Raw genomic sequence first — 19,729 nt, 5'->3', positions numbered from 1 at the left:
CTCAGACACTTGACACTTACTAGCTGTGTGACCCTAGGCAAGTCACTTAACCCCAACTGCCTCACTAAAAAGCAAAAAAAAAAAAAGCTCTCTATCCTAGTAAAATATACTAATCTCAAAGACAGGATGTGTAAGGAAAACCTAAGGATCATAGGTCTCCCAGAAGATAAGTTAAAAAACCTAAACATTATAATACAAAAAAAATTAATAAATAAGAGAACTGTCCAAAATTTCTGAACACAGTTACTGCCGCCAAAGTCCTTGGCACTGTCATATGGTGCAGCATTAGAAATGGATACAGCTTTATCAGTAGAAATACCATCAAAGAAGATGAATGAACATGTGGTTCACTGCTGTACCCTAAAAACCATAGGACAGGCTCCCTTCTATGTGACTTGCAGGTGAAACCTCCTCCATATGTTGTTTCTCCTATTAGAATGTGACTCCTACTAGAGAGCAGAGGGCCTGCTTTTCTCTTTGTATTCCCAGTGGTTAGCACAGTGCTCTGTATAAGATGGTTTTTCTCATTCATTCATTTATCTCAGTATAATCTGATAATTTATTAACTGTAGCTGTGGGAGCTTTTATATATACACAAAGAAGGAGCTAAAAAATTTTGCAGAATTGAATGAGAACTGTTTGGAAGTAAAAACAATGGTGCTGATCTTGGGTTTCTAGCAAGAGTTCAAAGAAAATTCCCTCCTTTCTTAAAAGGCTCATCTCAGTTGCTACCTCCTCTGTAAATCCTGCCCTGTCTGCGACCTCTCTCCCCACATTTCTCACAGCCCTTTGCCATGATCACTTGTGCATTTCTCTCTCTTTATAAAAGTTATTTGCAAAAATGCCACCTTTCCCCCACCCCGAGTGGTAAATTCCTCAGGGGCAGGGCTATGTTGTTTTTTCCATCTCCCTTCCCGAGTCCCTAACACTGGGCCTTACACACAACAAGCACTTAATAAATGTTTGCTGAATAAAAGTCAGTCAGTCCTCTTCAGTGGAGAAAGAGCCGGGATAGCCACTATGGAGTTCAATCTCCTTACCATGCCTATTTGGCTCTCCTCAGTTTATCCAAACTATTCAGCGGAGACTTACCACGTAAAAGCATGCTGTCAAACCCTCATCACACTGAAAAATCATGCTTGCTCTCAGGAAAAAGGTAGGGCACAGAACAGCATATACTGTAAACTACCAGGCACGATGAGGGTACTTGATTTTCCTTAATTGTTTTTTGTTTTTGTTTTTGTAACAAGAGAGTCATATGAGGTCAGAAGACATATTGGATAATAACTGTGGTATGAAAAACAGGAGACATCAATAAAACTTATTTTTTAAACAACAGAAATCTATACATTCTGGAAAGGTCCCAGCATCCATTTACAGAGCAGAATGTCTGCAATGCTTGACAAAGGGCTGGGCCCAACATCAGGGAAACCTGCGTTCAAACCCAGCCTCAGACACTTAACCAGCTATGTGATGCTGGGCAAGCTACTGAATCTCTGCCTGTCTCAGTTTTTTCATCTTTAAACTGGTGATAATAATAGCACTCAACTCCCACAGTCCTTATGAGGATCAAATGAGAAAATATTTGCCAAGTGCTTTGTAAACCTTAAAGAGCTATAGAAATACTATCAGTCATCACCATCACCATCACCATCATTCAGAAATTCTTTTGGCTCTGTTTCCACTCAGGACAAAGGACCCAACCTACCTCCTTGGTTCACAGATTCATACTGTTCCCAGTCCCAGTAAATGGGGAAATGTGGGAAAATCAGCCAAGAGAAGCAACAGCTAACGCAAGGCAATGTACTACACATACATGTTCTAGAAGGGAGCTAATATAATAAAGAACACAAACATTATTTTTTTAGCTTAAACTTTTTTTTTTAGCTTAAACTGTCTTTGCTACAAATGTCAGTACACAAAAGCGCTTGCTAACAAGCCCAAGGTCCTCACTGAATATCAAGAAATATAGGATTTCAAGGCATATCACCTTAAGGAAAACAAATAATTTGTCTTTAAAATTAAAAGCAGAACCACTACACATTTGAAAACTTTCTTCTTAGGGATCAGAGAGAATTTCATTATTCAAATCCTGATCCATTGATCAGTATAAAATAAATAGATCAGATATTTCCAGTTGTGTAGCTTCATAAACTTACTGTTCCCTTAAGGCTTTCTAAAGACAGAAGATGTCATTTCTAATACTTATACTAACTTCCATGGAAGCAAAAGATTATCTGAATCTGTATACCTCTTCCTTTCTGGCAGCAAAAGTGAAATTAAATTGCTTACCACCAGGAATGTGTGGTTGGGTTTTTTTTCCCTTCTACCCCCTTCCAAGAGTCCCAACATCTCAAATTGCAATATTAACTAATTACCATGGTTATTTCCTGCTCTAACTGCTCCCTAAAGAATTTAAATGATGCGAATAAGAGGGAAATGTTGCATACAACTATGCTGCTGCAGATAATTAAGGAGTTTTTGGAATTAAGGGAAGGGAGTTATCAGATTTATCCATTCCAGCTACTCATTATCCTAAAGATGTGCAAGCCCAGAAAATAGAAATAACTGCTGGGCTACAGTAAATTCAAATATAAAAACTGATTTGTGGGCAAAGGACTTTGTATGCTCATGAATCAATCAATTCAACACATACTCCCACAAGCAGCCTGATGAAATATTGGACTTACTGCTCTGTTTTATTCAATAGTATTGAGAGGTGTATTTTCTCACAGGAGAAAGAAAAATTAAATGCCAAAAAAGTGTTAAGCCACATTCTAGGGAAAGGTTTGGCTATAGAATATACAGGAAATTTAAAGTTATGGTTCCCAGGGCAACTGTAACAACCATAAAGCATGTTTACAGTAAATCCCAATTACAGAGATCTCAAGGAACTAAAACTACCTTTAAAAGTCCAGGGGCCACTCAGCTCTGATTTATGAACACAATTACAAGGGGGCTGGGGGGGGGGTAATGTCTGCAGAGGGGGTTCCCAAGCCTTTGTCAGCAGAAGCATTTTGTAGTCCTTCCACTTATAGAACAAGCAAAGTACAAGTAAAAACATTTTCACACTCAAGACACGCCCTCTCCTGTAGTCCTAGGAAGTAGCAAGGACACCATACACACCCATGGTGAGGAGGTGGAGACGCCAGACCTCACAGTCTAGAGCCCATGATGACATAACACAGACCAAATCCCCTCCCTCTATTGTGTCCCTGTGCAGAACTGCCTTGCAATTCAATTCAATATATATTTATAAAGCTCTTACTCTGTGCAAAGTATGGTGTCAAGCATAACAGGGCCCGGAAGGTGTGCTGGCTGAAGGCTAAGGAAATGGGAGCTCTGCTTCCAATGACACTGTCATTTACTCACATTCTCTTTGAAGCCTCACAAAATTCCTAGTATCTGTTATTGCTATTTGCAGATGAAGAAACAAGATCTCAAGAGAGACAGGGACATGCACACAGTCATAGTACAGTAGCCCTGAGACTCAGGCCCCTGGCCTCCAACTGCTCTCAACACCTTGCTGGCTTCCCAGTTGTTCTCTCCAGATTCATGCCCAGGCCCTGGGGCCTCCATTTCAATGAGGTTCCCAGGTGACTCTCCCCTAAGAATCCTAGACCTGCAGCCTGGGTTCCAATCCCACCTCTGATTGCCAGTAGCTGTGGGACCATGAACACTTTTGAGTCTATCACCTCAACAGTAAAATGAAAACACTGCTGCTGTTACTTCACTACCTCCTGGGAGCATTGTGAAAAAAACACTTTAAGTGCTATAGAAATGTAAGCTGTTACTACCAATAAGCTAAGCTCCTCCTAGAGACCTAAGGTCCTAGGGACACTGAAAAGAAATTTCTTTCGAGGGGCAGCTAGGTGGCACATTGGATAGAACACTGGCCCTGGAGTCAGGAGGACCTGAGTTCAAATCCAGCCTCAGATACTTAGCACTTACTAGCTATGTGACCCTGGGCAAGTCACTTAATCCCATTGCCAGGAAGGAAGGAAGGAAGGAAGGAAGGAAGGAAGGAAGGAAGGAAGGAAGGAAGGAAGGAAGGAAGGAAGGAAGGAAGGAAGGAAGGAAGGAAGGAAGGAAGGAAGGAAGGAAGGAAGGAAGGAAGGAAGGAAGGAAGGAAGGAAGGAAGGAAGGAAGGAAGGAAGGAAGGAAGGAAGGAAGGAAGGAAGGAAGGAAGGAAGGAAGGAAGAAAGAAAGAAAGAGAGAAATTTCTTTCCTGCAGATGTCAAATATATGATGGTGTCCTAGCTCACACAGCTTGGTAAACCTTAAGTCTCTCCCCACTCTCACAGCTCTGATACTGCCACTCCCAGGCCCAATCAATAAACTGGCCTCCAGGATCATATAGAAAACCCTCCGTCTGACTCTAAAGCCCTTCATAAGCTGGCCTCTTGCTATCTTTCCAATCTTTTTATACCTTATTCCCCTTCCTATCCTCTTTGATCCAGTGACGGTGGCTTTCTCGCTGTTCCTTGAACAAGACATTCCACCTCCTGATTCCAGATATTTTCACTGGCTGTTCCCCATGTTTGGACCTCTTGGCCTCCTGGCCTCCATTGCTAAGATCCCACCTTCTACAGGAAGCCTTTCCTGATGCCCCTTAATGCCAGCACACAGCTGTTTGGAAGGCTGTGAGCTCCTGGAGGGCAGGGCCTCTTCTGTCTTTCTCTGTAGCACCTGCACACAAGCACAGAGCCCAGCACCCAGGAGGTACTACACACTAGATCACTGACACTGGAAAGAACACTGACCAATCCTCACCCTGGAGAACCGCTATCTGCACGTCCTGGGCCAATTCACTGACTCGGCCTCTGAAGTCCATTACAGCTCTGAAGTGATAATGCTATGGAGAGGAGCTGAAAAGTCGAGCGTCTGCAAATCACTGTACTGTAAGCTTCCACTCCTACCAGCACGGAGGGCAGCAGTTCATGGGAACATTCACCAAGGGGCACCATGAATATGATATAAAGGGAAGGGGATTTTTTTCTAACACTGTAGTTGTACTAGAACACAGCCGCTGAGAACTCTTAAACAAGCAAAGTATTACATTCTTTCCCAAACCCTTCAGATTCTCAGGGGTAGGAAGCACTCTCTTGTCCATCATTCTTTCCTCCTCATAGATCTTCTAAGCATAGTCCAGATGGACAAAAGGGATGCCACAGATTCCCGAGCCGAGTAACTTAACTGAGGGATCACCTTCTATTCTCAGGCTCACTGGGACCCAAGGTGAACGGTTAAGGGGGTGAATCACTCAGCTGACGGCTGCCTGAAGCTTGGTACAATACAAGAAATACTGGCACTGGAGTCAAAGGACCTGGGTTCAAACCTTATATCTGACACTTCCTGTGTGACCTTGAGTAAGTCACTTAACCTCTCTGGGTCTGTTTTCTCATCTGTAAAATGAAGAGACTGAACTAAATGACCTTCAAGACCCCTTTCACATCGAAGCTATGACCTGAAAGAGAAGTCTATCCTCTGCTTAGTCCATAGGTGTTATGGGGCTGACTATCCTGGATTCTCCAGGGCTATGCCAAGGGAGTACGAGTACCAGTGCTGCCAGGCCCCATCTATACAGTGGAACAGACTTCAAAAACTGACTCAGGAATGAACTATGTCCCTTTTCCTCCACACTAACTAAGCTAAGAGAGGATCACTACCAAAATGTTTACCAAAGGGCAATGAATTTATCTGTCAAAGAGATTCATAAAGTTTACTGAAAGACACAGAGGGGTTTTTATTTTTATTAGTACAAAAAGCACTCATAAAGGCAAAATCATATCTGCTGAAAGTATGAACTGCTGAGAGGGAAGGCTGTTACCAATCTTCAGGGATTCGTTCTTACTATGACTAAATTTTGCACATTATTCTAAAATAAAGCATTTAAGTCCTGAATCATGTTGCACCAACAATGGAGTATTGCCACATGTACCGGTCATTACTAAAAGAATACTCAATGGTCATGACTGCCTCAGCAATATTATTCTTTTTTTTTTGACACTGAGTCTTCCTGTCTCTCTCAAGGTAGAAGTGCAGCAGCTACTTATGGGACTGAACCCAATACTAACGGGCACAGAAATTTTAACCTGCTCTCTTTTTCCAATCTGGGCACGTTTGCCCCTCTTTAGGCAACCAGCAGCCTTCTATTCCCAGAGCTTAAATGCACTAGCACCAGACTCAGCTTAGACAACAGACTGACTTCACCCTTACTGCTGTTCAGAACGCTCCCACTCAAGGGATCCACGAGTCAGCCTCCCCCAGGAAAGAGATCCAAGGTGTGTTTGCTTTAAAAAAAAAATTCCGTAGTAATTTGTTTTGCAGGGTTAGAGTTGGAGAGAGAGTCCTGTTCACATTTACCTCATTTGAAATTCATTAAAAAAGGGGGGGATCAGCTTTGGAATCAGGAAGGCCTGGGTTCAGGCCTTACACCTTTGACACCTGGCTAGTCCAGTTCTCAGTAACAGTTCTAAATACCTTCCAATACCCAAAGACCAAGAGGTTACCTTGAGTCCACTAGATCAAATTAGGAGCTAGCATTCACTATTCAAAAAGAGGGTAAGTAAGACAAATCTTAGATGCACATCAGGGTCACTGGCCAAGCTAGCACCAGATGCGTATTCACTTCACAGCACTGTGTTTTCTGTATGCATACAGTCCATACAACTGTCCCAAGTACTTTTAAAACTCCATTCTTGAAAGATACCTGTTACAAATACCCTGAAAAAGAATCTAAAGAAATAAACAATAAAAACAGGACCGCCAGCCCAAGCTTCTGCTTCGAAGTTCAGGACATTACCATTTTTTCTGGAGCCTCAGGGCAATCAAGGGCTGTCTTGAAATAGCAGCATGACAGGAATGGCTCTGGACAGTGATTATTTAACCCTCAAACCTTCCCCTTGTCTACACTTGCCTTCTTCACCACAAACATGGGATGAATCCTCTACCACTCTCTTTCAAGTGCCAAAGACTAGTGAACAGTGGGAGAAATTCCTGGGTAATCCCTGGAGAAATCCATGCAAAAGAGCATTCTCTCAGATTCTAAATATGACAAAGTTGAAGTAACACTTACTTGTCACTTCCTCCTCCCTGATGCCCACTGGTAACATAATCCCCAAAACAATCTATGATAAAGTGCTAGCTGAAAAAAGATGAAAAAGTTTCAAAGGTTCTGTTCTCAGTCACGGGACAAGAGTCTCAGCTCCTCGTGTGGCTGCGTGTGAGCTTGGGCATGGGCCAGGAGAGGTACATCAGCTGGAAAGCAAGGAAGCAGGACTAGATGCTTCCTAAGGTCCTTCCAGGCCGAAGCCTCATGATAGCATCGCAAAGAGTCCTGGTTCTAGGTTAGAAGACCCAGGCTCCAGAGCCAGCTTGACTGCTTACCTGCTGAAAGTGACACATGGCTGCTCTGTGCAGCCATTTCCTCATCTGTAAAAGTTGGGAACTTATGAACTTATCTTATAAGGATTTATCCCAAGTGAAAAGGGCAGAACTGACAGATGGTAGAGGTGGAATTTTAAAATTCCTAAGGTTAGCATCCCAGATGCCTAGGTTAGCATCTCCAACAGGCTCTGACTATAAGAGGACATGTTTTAAAGGCTGGGGAGGTGAGACTGACATCTCTTACTACAAAGGGAAAGAAAGCAAAAGGAAAAAGCAAAGCACACTGTAAAGGAAACTAGCTTCTCCTGCATACAAAAGCCAATGCCCACATCTAGTTTAGGAAGACAGAACAAAGCAGCAATCTGAATGTGCAAAGTATCAGGAATATTGCTTGCATAAAAGGAGAACCAGGCAAAAAGCACAAGGTCCCAGAACTTTGCTCCAGAACAAGAAATCAGAAGTTTTGAAAAGATGAAATCATCTGCCCCCAAAGGAAAGCGGGTATCTGATAACCAATAAAGTGATTAATCCTCATCGCTGACAAAGTCCTGATCAAACAGAGACAGCCACTAGGCTTCACGGCTATCAGGAATAAGACCTAGGACAATCCCGAGAAGCTAGTTTCTCACGAATGTTTGGAGAATGTAAATATAGGTATGACTGGATCACAGCCAGATACCACCGCCCTACAGAGTGGTCATGAGTGATTCACAAAGCTACCGAACTGCTCATTGGAATTCTTGTTGTGGTCATTGGTGGGGGAATACAGGGGTCGGAAGTGATGAACAGAAGACATTGATCATGTCAGCCCTAAAGCTAGCAACCTTTAAAGATTTTTTCTTCCTTTCCCAGTTGGATAGGGCACATTTTAGGGCATAAAATTAAACTATTAAGCCTGAGCAACATTTGGAAATATACTGGAATAAGACACCATATAAAATGAAGTTTACTGTGGTCATAAAGCTTGAGGCTGCTGTTTAGGGGAAGTTATGACAAACTGGAACAAACAGAGTTAGATGGCTTGATGGTTTTACAGCAGCCAGGAGGAACACTGAACCAGAGTCTTCTTGATAAGGTGGTAGGAAAAAATTATCACAACTTTAGGGTCCCAAAGTAAAGGGGTCTAAGTGAAAGCCATTCCTTAATTCTCAGTGCAGGTCCAGACTTTCATCTGAGAGATGGGAACATTTTACAGGAATGCAACAAAAAAGATGTGAAAATCAGACTCACGAAAAAGTATTAAAAGGATGTTAGATTTCATTGCTTTTAGGAATGGGGATAATAAGATAAGAGGGAGTAGTGGAAAGAATACTAGCCCTGAAATTTAAAGACAGGGAGTGTACATTTCAACCCTGCCCCTTATATGACCTTTAAGTTATCTCACCTGAGTCTCAGTTTCCTCTATTTGTAAAATACTACTACTTCTACTACTCTCTACAAGTAATAAGAAAACCAATGAGCACTACAAATAAACTATTATTAATATTTTATATTATTAAACATGTTAACATTTTAATATTATATGTTAAATATGTTATAAAATACAAGCTCCCTTAGGGCAGAGACACTTTGTTGTTTTTGTCTATGTATCTCCAGACTCTCCAGGGCCACAATTTTTTTTAATCTACCAGTTAATTAAAATCAAATAGCTAACTCTGAGATCACAGAATTTTAGAGTTTGAAGGCATCTTAAAAGATACTTAATCTAACTCTTTTATTAGGAAAATTGGAAAGCCCAAGGTCACACAATGAGCTTGGAGTAGAAGTTGACACACAGCATCTCACCTGGATTAGTTTTCCCTCTCTTGAGTGAACTGCTGTAGAAGAAAGGTGCTGAACCAGAAAAAAACACTGCATGGACTGGGAAGGGAAGGGAAAGAGAGAAAGGAAAAAAAGAACCAAATCTTGAGAATGAAGGCTCACAAGTTAAAATATAGGAGGAGATCTGGCTCTTCTCCCAGGATGAACTAGTTAACTCAGATGATGGCTTAAGCTTTGAGTCTTTGCTTAACATTATAGAAAATTTTATTATTTACAGATCATTCTGTGGAAAGTTTTAAAAACTAAATTAGTTGAGAAAAAAACTAAGGGCCAAATGTTTTTGATTGGAAAACCCTGAGTGCTCCATTTCTAATGTAGGTGTCAAATGTTTACATAGCAACTTAATCATTTCCAATAACAAGAAATGTTTAGCATAAAAGAAAATTACTGGCTATCTGTCAAATACACAGATCTAGCCTCAGTATGGAGAAAGAAGAATGAATGGTCTTGGCAGCAGCTGATAGCTACTCTTTCATCAACACGGCTTTCACACATTCTGTTCTCTGTAATCCTTTAAATAGGCTGAATCTAAACAAAATCTTTATTTATATCAGAGAGAAAAGCAGAGAGAAGATATGACAAAGGGGATACAACTGCTTACCAAATAGCAGACAGAGAAACGCACAAGGTTGGGCATGGAAAAAATTCCAAACCTTCACAGGCAATAATATTTTGCAGCATGAAATTAGATTATCTTTGCATAGCTACAAGTGTTATTAATGCTAATAAAATTATCTACCCTTCTCAAAATATACCCGAGTACTTGACAATCATGACTGCCTAGTTCATGAAATGTTTTCCCTTCAAAAACTGCATGTGATTATTCTATTGGGTTTTTTTTTTGTATTACACATCCAGGTAGAAAGAATTATACCACATACCTAGGTTTTGAATGCATGAACATCTGGAAGATATACAAAACATGAGCATAAATTTGAGGACTCAGATCTGAGGTTTGAACTTCTGTAATTCTGAATCAATTTCTCTGAGATTTGTCTGGGCCCAAAAATAATTGCTTTTGGACAAATCAAATAACCAAGGCTTCACTTATATCCTCAAATAAACTGTTATGTGTCCTGCCAGGCAATGGCAATGACTGAATAACTGTGGACTCAAAGTGCAAAATAAATGTTAAGATTTATTTTTAAAGATAAAAATAAAAACAACTACCACATAAATGAAAGTATGCAAATATCTGCAGATAGGCTTTAATAATCTGTTTAACTTCCTCGATTTTCCTGGATTATAAAATTGAAAGTTATAACTTTATCAACTTTTATATAACAGAAGACTCACAACATCTCTGAGCTGGAACAGACCTCATAAAGGATCTAGCTCAAATTGCACCTTTTCTAAGTTATAACTAGTGTAGCCAAGTCTGAGGCTTTGATTCTATTTCTCCTCTAAGGGATAAGATCCAGAAAGAAAGCAAAAATCCAGAAAAAGTTGCTGAGGTGCCAGAGCCAAAAGGACAAGCGTTTCCTGCCCACACTCTTGTAAGTAGTCTTTATAAATTCCCTCATTCGATAAACAGCCATCTTCCACACAGATGCCAAAGATTTTTACTAAAGAGTAGGTCTGACTATGTTACCTCGTCTCCTCTCAAACTCCAGAGGCTCCCTATTTCCAACAGGTTCAAACAGAGATTTTTTTTTTAAACCATTTAAGATTCTCCACAACCTAGGCCATTCCCACCTTTCCAGTCTTCTCAAATTTTACTCCCCTCCACATATTCTAATGATGCAGCAGGGACTGCTGACTACTCCTCACACATAACATTCTATCTCCTGCCTCTGGGCCTTTGCACTGTCTATCCCCATGCCAGGGATGCCCTGCCTCCTCACCTTCGCCTCTTAGAATTCTTAGCTTCCTTTAAGACTTAGATCAAGCATCATCTTTTGCAACAGGCAGTTCCCAAAGTCTCCAGATGCTAGACCTTCCCCTCTAAGGTTGCCTTTCATATATTCTCTCTGTAGGCAGACAGAGAGACAGAAAGATCTTATCTGTACCTCTTTATATTTAAATACAAGTCCCTTTTTTTTGAAGGTAGATGTTTTTGCATTAACACAATGCCTAATACTTCATAACAAGCACTTAATAAATCCTTGTTGATTTACTGATGTATTGTATTCCTAGCATACATCAAACACCATATGAGGAACTGAGGGACCTAATGTTTAGGTGACAGAGACCCTGCCCTCATGAACCTTACAGGCTAGTTCAGGGATAAGACACCAAATCATAACTCTAATCAACTGAGGATAACATCGGATACTAAAATAACACTTTAAGGTTTGCCAATCTTCAATGCAAGCTTTGTATTATCTCATTTCATGCTCATAACTGTGAGGTGGGTGCCATACAGGTAAGTAAACTGAGGCTAAATTTAAGCAACTTGTCCAAGGCCACAGACCTACTGAGACTCTCACAGGCATCTAAAATCAGGCCTCCCTGATTCTAAGCATAGTGTTCTAGTTACTGCGCCCCCTGCCTTCTCTTGTCATTCATAACCAAGCAGATCATTTAACAAGTATTTAAGTAACTACACTGCACAGGATGCACCTACACAAAGCTGGGTGCTTGGAAATGCAATGAGTAGCCATAGGCCAAGGGCAGAAAGGACTCGAGAGTCAAGGACAGTGTAAAGCTGGTTATCTACAAGGTTAAAAATTTTAGGGGAAAAAATAAGGCCAGAGGAAGGCTGCTGGCCTGAGGAAAAGGGAGGGGGCTAAAGTGACCAGAGGTTACAGTGAGGATGGAGAATAACTTTAGGAGAAATAAAAGGCACATGGAAAACCAAAGAAGGATAGGAGGTCATACATGGAGGAATTTCATTACAGATCACAGAGATAGAACATTTGTCCCTGTGTATGTGGCTGGGATGAAGTAAAGATGAAGATCATGGATATGGAGGTTGATAATCTGGGAAGATGGGTATCAGACCCTAAATTATGAACTTAATCCCAATTATGTCAGAATTTCTACGGAAAAATAAACTCCAGTGGCTTCCTATCATCTCTAGGATCAAATATACATTCCTCTGTTTGGCTTTCAAAGCACTCCATAACTTATCCCCCTATCTTTCCAGTCTTCCTATACCTTACATTCCCCCAGCCCCCACCCCCAAGTCCTCTCAGACAATGGCCTCTTGGTTGTTCCTAAAACAAGACCCTCCATCTCCGGGCATTTTGTCTGGCTGTTCCCCATGCTGGGAATTCTCATTCATTCATATTCATTCATTCTCTCATTCTCTCTCTCTCTCTCTCTCTCTCTCTCTCTCTTCTCTCTCTCTCTCTCTCTCTCTCTCTCTCTCTCATCTCCAACTCCTGACTTCCCTGACTTCCTTCAAATCCCAGCTAAAATCCCACCTTCTACAGGAAGCCTTTCCCAATCCCTCTTAATTCTGGTCCCTTACAGCTTGTCTATACATATATGGATGTTTGTACACCATGTCCCCCTGAGCTCTTTGGTGCAGGGACTGTCTTTGGCCTTTCTTTTTATCCCCAGTGATTAGTACAATGCCTGACTATTCAGATTAATTAGTAGGTGCTTAATAAATGCTCAGGGACTCACAAATCAGATTTGACTTGCATCATTTTGACTGTCACTACTGTTTTCTGGAACACACTCTACTCTAAATATATCAACTGTAGCAAGGAGATCTGAGAGCTGATTGTACTCCCTGAATGGAAAACTCCAGTGCTCCCTTTGGAAGCCAGATCAATCCCTTGAAACCTCCAGACTCAAAGGCCATGGGCCTGTGACAGGTGAAATCTCAAATAACTGAAGAAACAAAGGCTCCAGATTTCAACCATATCAATTTATTAAGCAGAGCATGTCGACTGCATAACAAATCGGGATCAGGCCTCCTCAACTTGGCACTGGACCACAAGTATAGAGGCAAACAAATTTTTATGCATAAAAAGAAAACAATTAACAGAACATGAACCAGAGTACAAGATTAAATAATCTGCTTTCTAACTGGAAGAAAGATTAAGGACTTTCCAATTTGGGAAGGAAGGAATGAAAAGATACAATTCTTGAAATCAGAAAAAGAAATGTCCTATTCCTACCAAGTGTCTGTATTGAATTAAGAAAACCAAGACAACAGTAACTTATTGACCAGTAGGGGGCCGGTTTGCAGATAAAATATATGAGTTGCTTAAGATGTATAATTGTGAGAAAACTCCCTGCATCGAGCCTCAGATTTGACTGGGTGCATGGTCAGCATCTGGTCTCTAGGCATCAGGCAGAGGTGGTCCAGATTCCCAGCCACACAGGGCTAGGTTCAAACAATGCAATAAAGTTTTCTCACAATTCCCATAATTCAATAAAATTTTCCCACAAGACAGAAACTGGACTAAACTCATAACTGAATAGAAAAGTAACTGAGCTAGAACCAGAACTGAATTACAAGATGGAGTCAGGATGATTCACTCAATCCCCACAATTCCTGCCCGAGTCACAGTCAAATGGGGGACTAGAGTCCAATGCAGTCTTGAAGCACACCATACTTGGTACAGAAAACCTGCCTTCCAGCCCCATTTCCCCTTCAGCACCACTTACTAGCTGTCTAACCTCAAGCAAATTACTGAACCTCCACAGATTTCAGTTATCTAATCTATCAAGCAGCCCAAGAACTAGATAAGAAGATTTCTTAGAACATTCCTGCTCTGAGATCTATGATTCTGTGATTCCCCACATAAAACAAAAGCAAAAACTGGATCCAGAGCAAGACCTAAAATACAAACTCTTCTGGTAAACCCATTACAGTTAGATCTTAGCAAGAACCATAACATTATATTTGAAGAATGACCAGATAGATCACAGGTTTAGTGCTAGAAATTACCTCAGAGGCCAATTCAGTTCAACTCCATTACCATACAAAAGGAAAACTAAGATTCAAAAAGGTTCAGGGATTTGACCACAGTCACATGGGTACGAAATGGCTCAGACTCCAAACCCAGCACTTTTTTCCAATAACATCTGAAAGTCTCAGCTATTTTACACATCAGCCACAAGACTCTGGGCAAGTCACCAAACCCTGCATTGCAGATCTGAATTAAGAAATCTGTTTTTATCTAAACCCGTTCCCTTTCTCACTCCTTCTATTTTCTGGCCATCTGTGACACTTGGGCCCCTCACTTCATGACAATGCGTCCCTGGCCTGCTTGTAGTACTGACTATACTTTCACTCACACTCCTGACTCACAGGTCACGCATGGTGGGAAATCACAACACTCCTTGCTTTCCATGACCACTTCCAGGTTCTCCCTCTATGACCATCACTAGCAGCAAATTATCATCCTTTGAGGTATGAGCGATCTAAATTTTTTTGTTTACCACCTAATCCAAATCCTCACAGCCACAGCCATGGCCACCGTCTACTGTCACACAGGACCTTCCCCTTCAGTACTCAGTAAGTTAAATGTCTGGCTCACAGTCCTCTCCACCACAATTCCTGCCCTCCTAATAGAAGATTTTCACCTATATATTTATACTCTCTCAACTACCCTAACACTCTAGTTTCTTGATCTATTCAAATCCCATTATATTGCACTTCAGATTCACAAAGACAGTCATATCCTTAGTCTTGCCATCACCAACAACTTCTATGTGGTAAGCGATGAAATTCCTTTATCTGATCATAACCTTCTATCACATACTATCTTGCCTTTTGCTCAACAGCCCCTAAACCTGTTCTTCAACCTCACCATGACCTCCAATCCCTCCACCCCTCAGTTCTTTCCCAGGCATCAGCCCTGCACTGGCTACACTCTGCTCTCTTCCCTATCTCTATCTCTAGGTAAATCACTTCAAACCTATACCATCTCCTACACTCAAGTCCTTTGGCCTTTTGTCCTGTCACCTAAAATACTTTGGATTACTCCCATCACTCCCTTCTCTCCCATTCATGCGTCGCTGAAGAGAGATGGAGAAAAATCACGAAATCCTGCTGATGTGGTCCACTACAAATTTATGCCATATAATTTGAATTGGGCCCTTCCTCCAACGAGGCAATCCTTTTATACCTACTGAATCAATCTGTCTGGAGGAGTAGAAATGCAAACTCATCTCAATGGTGATTTCAAACCTTTTCAGCAAACCTCAAGCCTCCTGTGATACTTCCCTCCTCTCCTCTTCTTAGCTGAAGACCTCCACTCAGATTTCATTTAAAAATGCTTAAAAAATTGAAACCATTTGCCAAGAGCTCCCTCTTCTCTTTTTCCTCTATACTATCTCTACTGGTGATCTCAGCTACTCCCAAGGACTCAATCATCATCTCTATGCAGATGATTCCCAGATCTATACAATCTTAATCTCTCTTCTGAGCTCCAATCACCCATCACCCACTGCCCTTTGGACATTTCAAATTCAATGTCTACAACAGAACTCATCTCTCTTCCCTTCCCCCCAACCTTTGCCCTTTTCCCAACTGCCCTATTATTCTTGAGGGTACTACCATCCTTCTGGTCACCCAGGCTCAAAACCTTGGGGTCATCTCCACTCATCCTCACTCCACATATCCAAACTATTATCAAATTTTCCCTATTCAATAAAGATCCCTATCCAATAGGAGCTCCCAGATTAAATATAAAATCTTTTATCTGTCACTGAAAGCCCTTTACAACCTGGCACCTTCCTACCTTACCAGTCTTCTTATGCTTTACCCTGCCATGCATACTATGATCTAGCTAAGAAGGTCTGCTCGCTGTTGTTCCTTACAGGTGACACTCCATCTCTGGACTCCATACATTTGAACTGGCAATATATCCTATGGCTGAAATGCTCTAACTCTTCACTCCCAATTCCTAGCTTCAAGCCTTGGGAAGAGGCCATTCCTGGCACCCCCTTATTACTAGTCTGTTACCTATAAGATTACTTTCCATTTTACATGGTCTACATATTTTAAGTTACAGTTATTTGCACGCTGTCTCCCCCTATTCAGAACGTGAGATCCTCTATAGCCGCTACTGTGTCTTTGCCTTTCTTTGCCCCAGAATTAAGCACGGTGCCTGAACCAGATTAAGCTCTTAACGCTTGCTGACTAACTCTGAGAATCAAGTGATAATGTGAAAATGTTTCCTGTGTGAAAGTGTTATGCAACTGTAAGTTACTACATTTTAAATCTGCACTATCATCACTGATCTCGTTCACACGTTTTTTGATGAAGTTCAGATTACAAGAATCTCAGGACAAGTAACCTTATATTTAGTGTTCTCTGAATGACTGTAGAGTTGGAAAAAATGACTGCCTTTTGTACCTGGACAAGACTTTGATTTTCTATTGCCAATAAGGTTTACTTAATGAATTCTCAAAGACAGAACATGGCTTTTATTTGTAATATGGGAATTTATCAAGGGTAGTGAGCTACTGGTACATAACTTTAGCTATTTGATCATGTCTTTCTAGATATCCAATAAATGCTAAATTTTTGCAACCTACAATGAAATGTTGTATAAATTCCAGAATTTTATTGCACAATGTGCATTATTATTACCTCATTCTCATCTTTTTCAATGGAATTCTGCTAAGATTATTGTGATTATCTCATCATTCTTCTTGCTCTTTCACCTACCCTGATACTAAGTTAATCCCCTTCTCTGGGCTTCAAAGATTACCTAGTCCAACTCTTTCACTGGATAGATAATGAAACTATGATCCTCTCCAGCTTTTACACTCTGTGAATTTGTGAGCTAATAAAGCAAATACCACCAAGGCCATGTAAGAACTTGGTGATGTTAATGTCTCTACTAAGACTTCGTGTTCCCACGAAAGGGAGCCCACCCTTTGTTTAGCGTGTCGACTCCACTAAACAAACTCTGCTTTTGAAGACCAAGTACTTACTACGTCTCCTGGCAAACGTGGAGAAGGCGCACAAGAAGACCTGTGGGAGTCCCCTCCCCACCCTCAGCACCAAACCCAGTGAGTCACCCTCCCCACCAGCAGATCAACAACTACGTTTTGTTCAGAGTCACTGACGTCTCAGGTCAGAACTGATTTTGGTCAGCACTCATGACAGCATGCAGAAACATTTCCCTCAGGGAATCTTCCCATGGGATTGCTGCCTAAATGATATTCTCACAGGACTATCTTCTAATAGTGCTACTGATTAATAAAGAAGAAGAAATTTCAAAGGTTTATTTAGGGAATGGAGGGTCTAAAAGTAGATAAAGAGATGGCAGCAATCAAAGCGCTACAGGGAGGAAGAACAGAAGGAAGAGGAGGAAGGAGGGAAAAAGGAAGGGAAAGAAGGAAGAAAGGAAAAAGAGGAAGGAAATAAGCACCTACTATGAGCCAGGCACTGAGCTAAGGGGCTTTGCAAGTATCACCTCACTTGAACCTCACAACAATCATGGGAGTTAGGTGCTATTATGATCCCCACTTTATAGTTGAGCAAACTAAGACAGCCGGGGATTAAATGACTTGCCCAGGGCCACATAGATAAAATCACCATACTGATTTTAAGTTACTTCCTCAATGAATGTCTAGAAAGGGAGTCCCAACAGATTGCTTTTGAAGCATCACCTGACCATGGTCAAGAAAGCAGAAGTCACTGCTACACCTCTCTCCCCATGGCGTGCTTTTAAAGGTTGCAAACTGAGGAGGGGTTGAGGGTAAATGGGATGATTCTGTACCCTGATCTAATCACTCCCTGAATGTCTAAACTATAGGCAAGGAAGCACACGTCCCCCACTTCAACCCACTAATTCAAGAATCCTTCACATTTCTGTTAAGGGCAACAGTATCCAGGCACCCAGTCTCCTAGACTCAAAACCCCAGGATTTTCTTTGATTTTTCCTTCTCATTCGCCTCCCACAGAACCATCCATTCAGCAACCAAGTTCTGTTGATTCTCATTCCCCGAGAGTGTTCAAATCCATCTCCATTCACACTACCATAACTCTGGTTCAAGTTTCTGTCACCTCACATCAGTCCTATATTAGGATCCCTGCCTCCAGTTTCTCTTCTTTGAGCCATATAGTCTTCCAAATAATAACTTTCCTAATGCCCAGAACTGATCGTGACACATCCCAGCCAAAAAGCAAACGGCATCTAATATACTGTTACTTCAAACAAAAGGTATATGCATATCGTCTACAAGCTTCTTCCCTGACTTCCTTACCTAATAGTATCCTCAAATTTCCTAGAGTACTCTGCCTGGAACTCCCCTTTTCACCTTTCATAAGCTCCCTCATACTAAACTTTCTCACGTTTCTTTTTCTGTAATAGTCAGAGTGGGACATAACGGACAAAGTGCTGGGTTTAGGGATAGAGGACCTGGATTTGAACCCCAGCTCTGCCACTGACGACTTGTGTAGTGATTCGAGCAAGTCACCCAATCTCCCTGTGCCTTAGTTTCCTCATCTAAAAGAGGAGGAGGGTGCACCAGATGCCCCTGTGTTCCTGTGAGTCCTCTAACTTCTTCAGGGAAGGGACTGGGCCTTTTTCATCCTTGCTGTCGCAGAGCCTAGCACAGTGCCTTACTTACAGGAGTCATCGGAGAGATGGTTAGCAAACTGAACAAAACATTAAAACTAACTGATCTTCAAGCCAAGAAGGGAAAAAAGACTAAGTCTTTCTGCTAGAACTCTTGGCACAGAGGGGCTCTGTAGGCAGGAATATACCTGCTGCGAAATATTCCCACACTCAGGCTCTCATAGAGAGACAAGCAGAGACAAGTCCCTCTACACTCCCCAAATATCTGGGCTAGTAACAACGAAAGATACTCAGAGATCTTAGCCCCAGGACAATAACACCTGTCAGCCAACTAGGGTTCTCACGGCTCAGTCTTTATTTTAAGCCTAGCACAAAGCAGCATTACATACCTGTAGGAGACCTTGAGAAAACAACAAGACTGTCTTCACACAGCAGTCTAGCAATACTGGCAAAGCACCAGTGTTAAGGATAAAACTGTGAATTTATCAATACAAAGAAGTCAGCAGGCATTCTTTCCTTGATAAAGCTGCTTCTGAGGAAAAACTTGCACACACCACAGTGCAGAAGGAGGCCACGAGTGACACCAAAGCCACTGTGTCGTCTCTCACCTGAAGCCAGAGGTCGGATCCACTCTTTACTATTGAGATCGAGTCTCCAGAGGTCATTGAAGGCAGCATTGCAGCTGCTTTGGGTGCAGCCTCCAAAGACATACATGGACTGATTAGCATCATAGTAACACGCACCTAGAAAGAGAGAACAAAGATAAGAAAATGCAGCTTCTCTCTTAGGCCCCCAAGTAGTCAGCCCTGGAGCGTGTGGTTCAAAGGCAGGACTGGGATTCTAGATCTAATTTTGAAATTGCGTCCAGAAAAAGAAAACAGACACCCTCCACTCTATCTTTAGCTAGGGTACAAATCTACACACAAATTTTTGGGGGAAGTGGATCAAAAATCAGAAAGGGCCTCCAGTTCAGGGACTCATGTTATCCAGGCTACATGAATTCTAATGTCTCCCCACTACTGAAAACTCAAGAGCTTCACAAACACATCAGATTTGTTTAACCAGCAAGCAAACCTGCA

General features: G+C 41.6%; 1 protein-coding gene across 2 annotated transcripts in view; it reads right to left on the bottom strand.

Annotated features, from left to right (window-relative positions):
• Positions 1-19,729, bottom strand: part of FBXO42 (F-box protein 42) — a 103,530-nt gene that overhangs the window by 24,382 nt on the left and 59,419 nt on the right. For both annotated transcript variants that reach the window (XM_020972943.2, XM_020972935.2), the window contains exon 4: positions 19,259-19,393. In XM_020972943.2, coding sequence (XP_020828602.1) covers positions 19,259-19,393 — 135 coding nt within the window. The remainder of the gene's footprint in view (positions 1-19,258; positions 19,394-19,729) is intronic.

The sequence above is a fragment of the Phascolarctos cinereus genome, unplaced genomic scaffold, assembly GCF_003287225.1.
Source record: "Phascolarctos cinereus isolate Bilbo 61053 unplaced genomic scaffold, phaCin_HiC Scaffold_726;HRSCAF=1367, whole genome shotgun sequence".
NCBI lineage: Eukaryota > Metazoa > Chordata > Mammalia > Diprotodontia > Phascolarctidae > Phascolarctos > Phascolarctos cinereus.
Note: the sequence above shows the minus strand (reverse complement) of the source record. Positions and strands in the feature narration are given on the sequence as shown.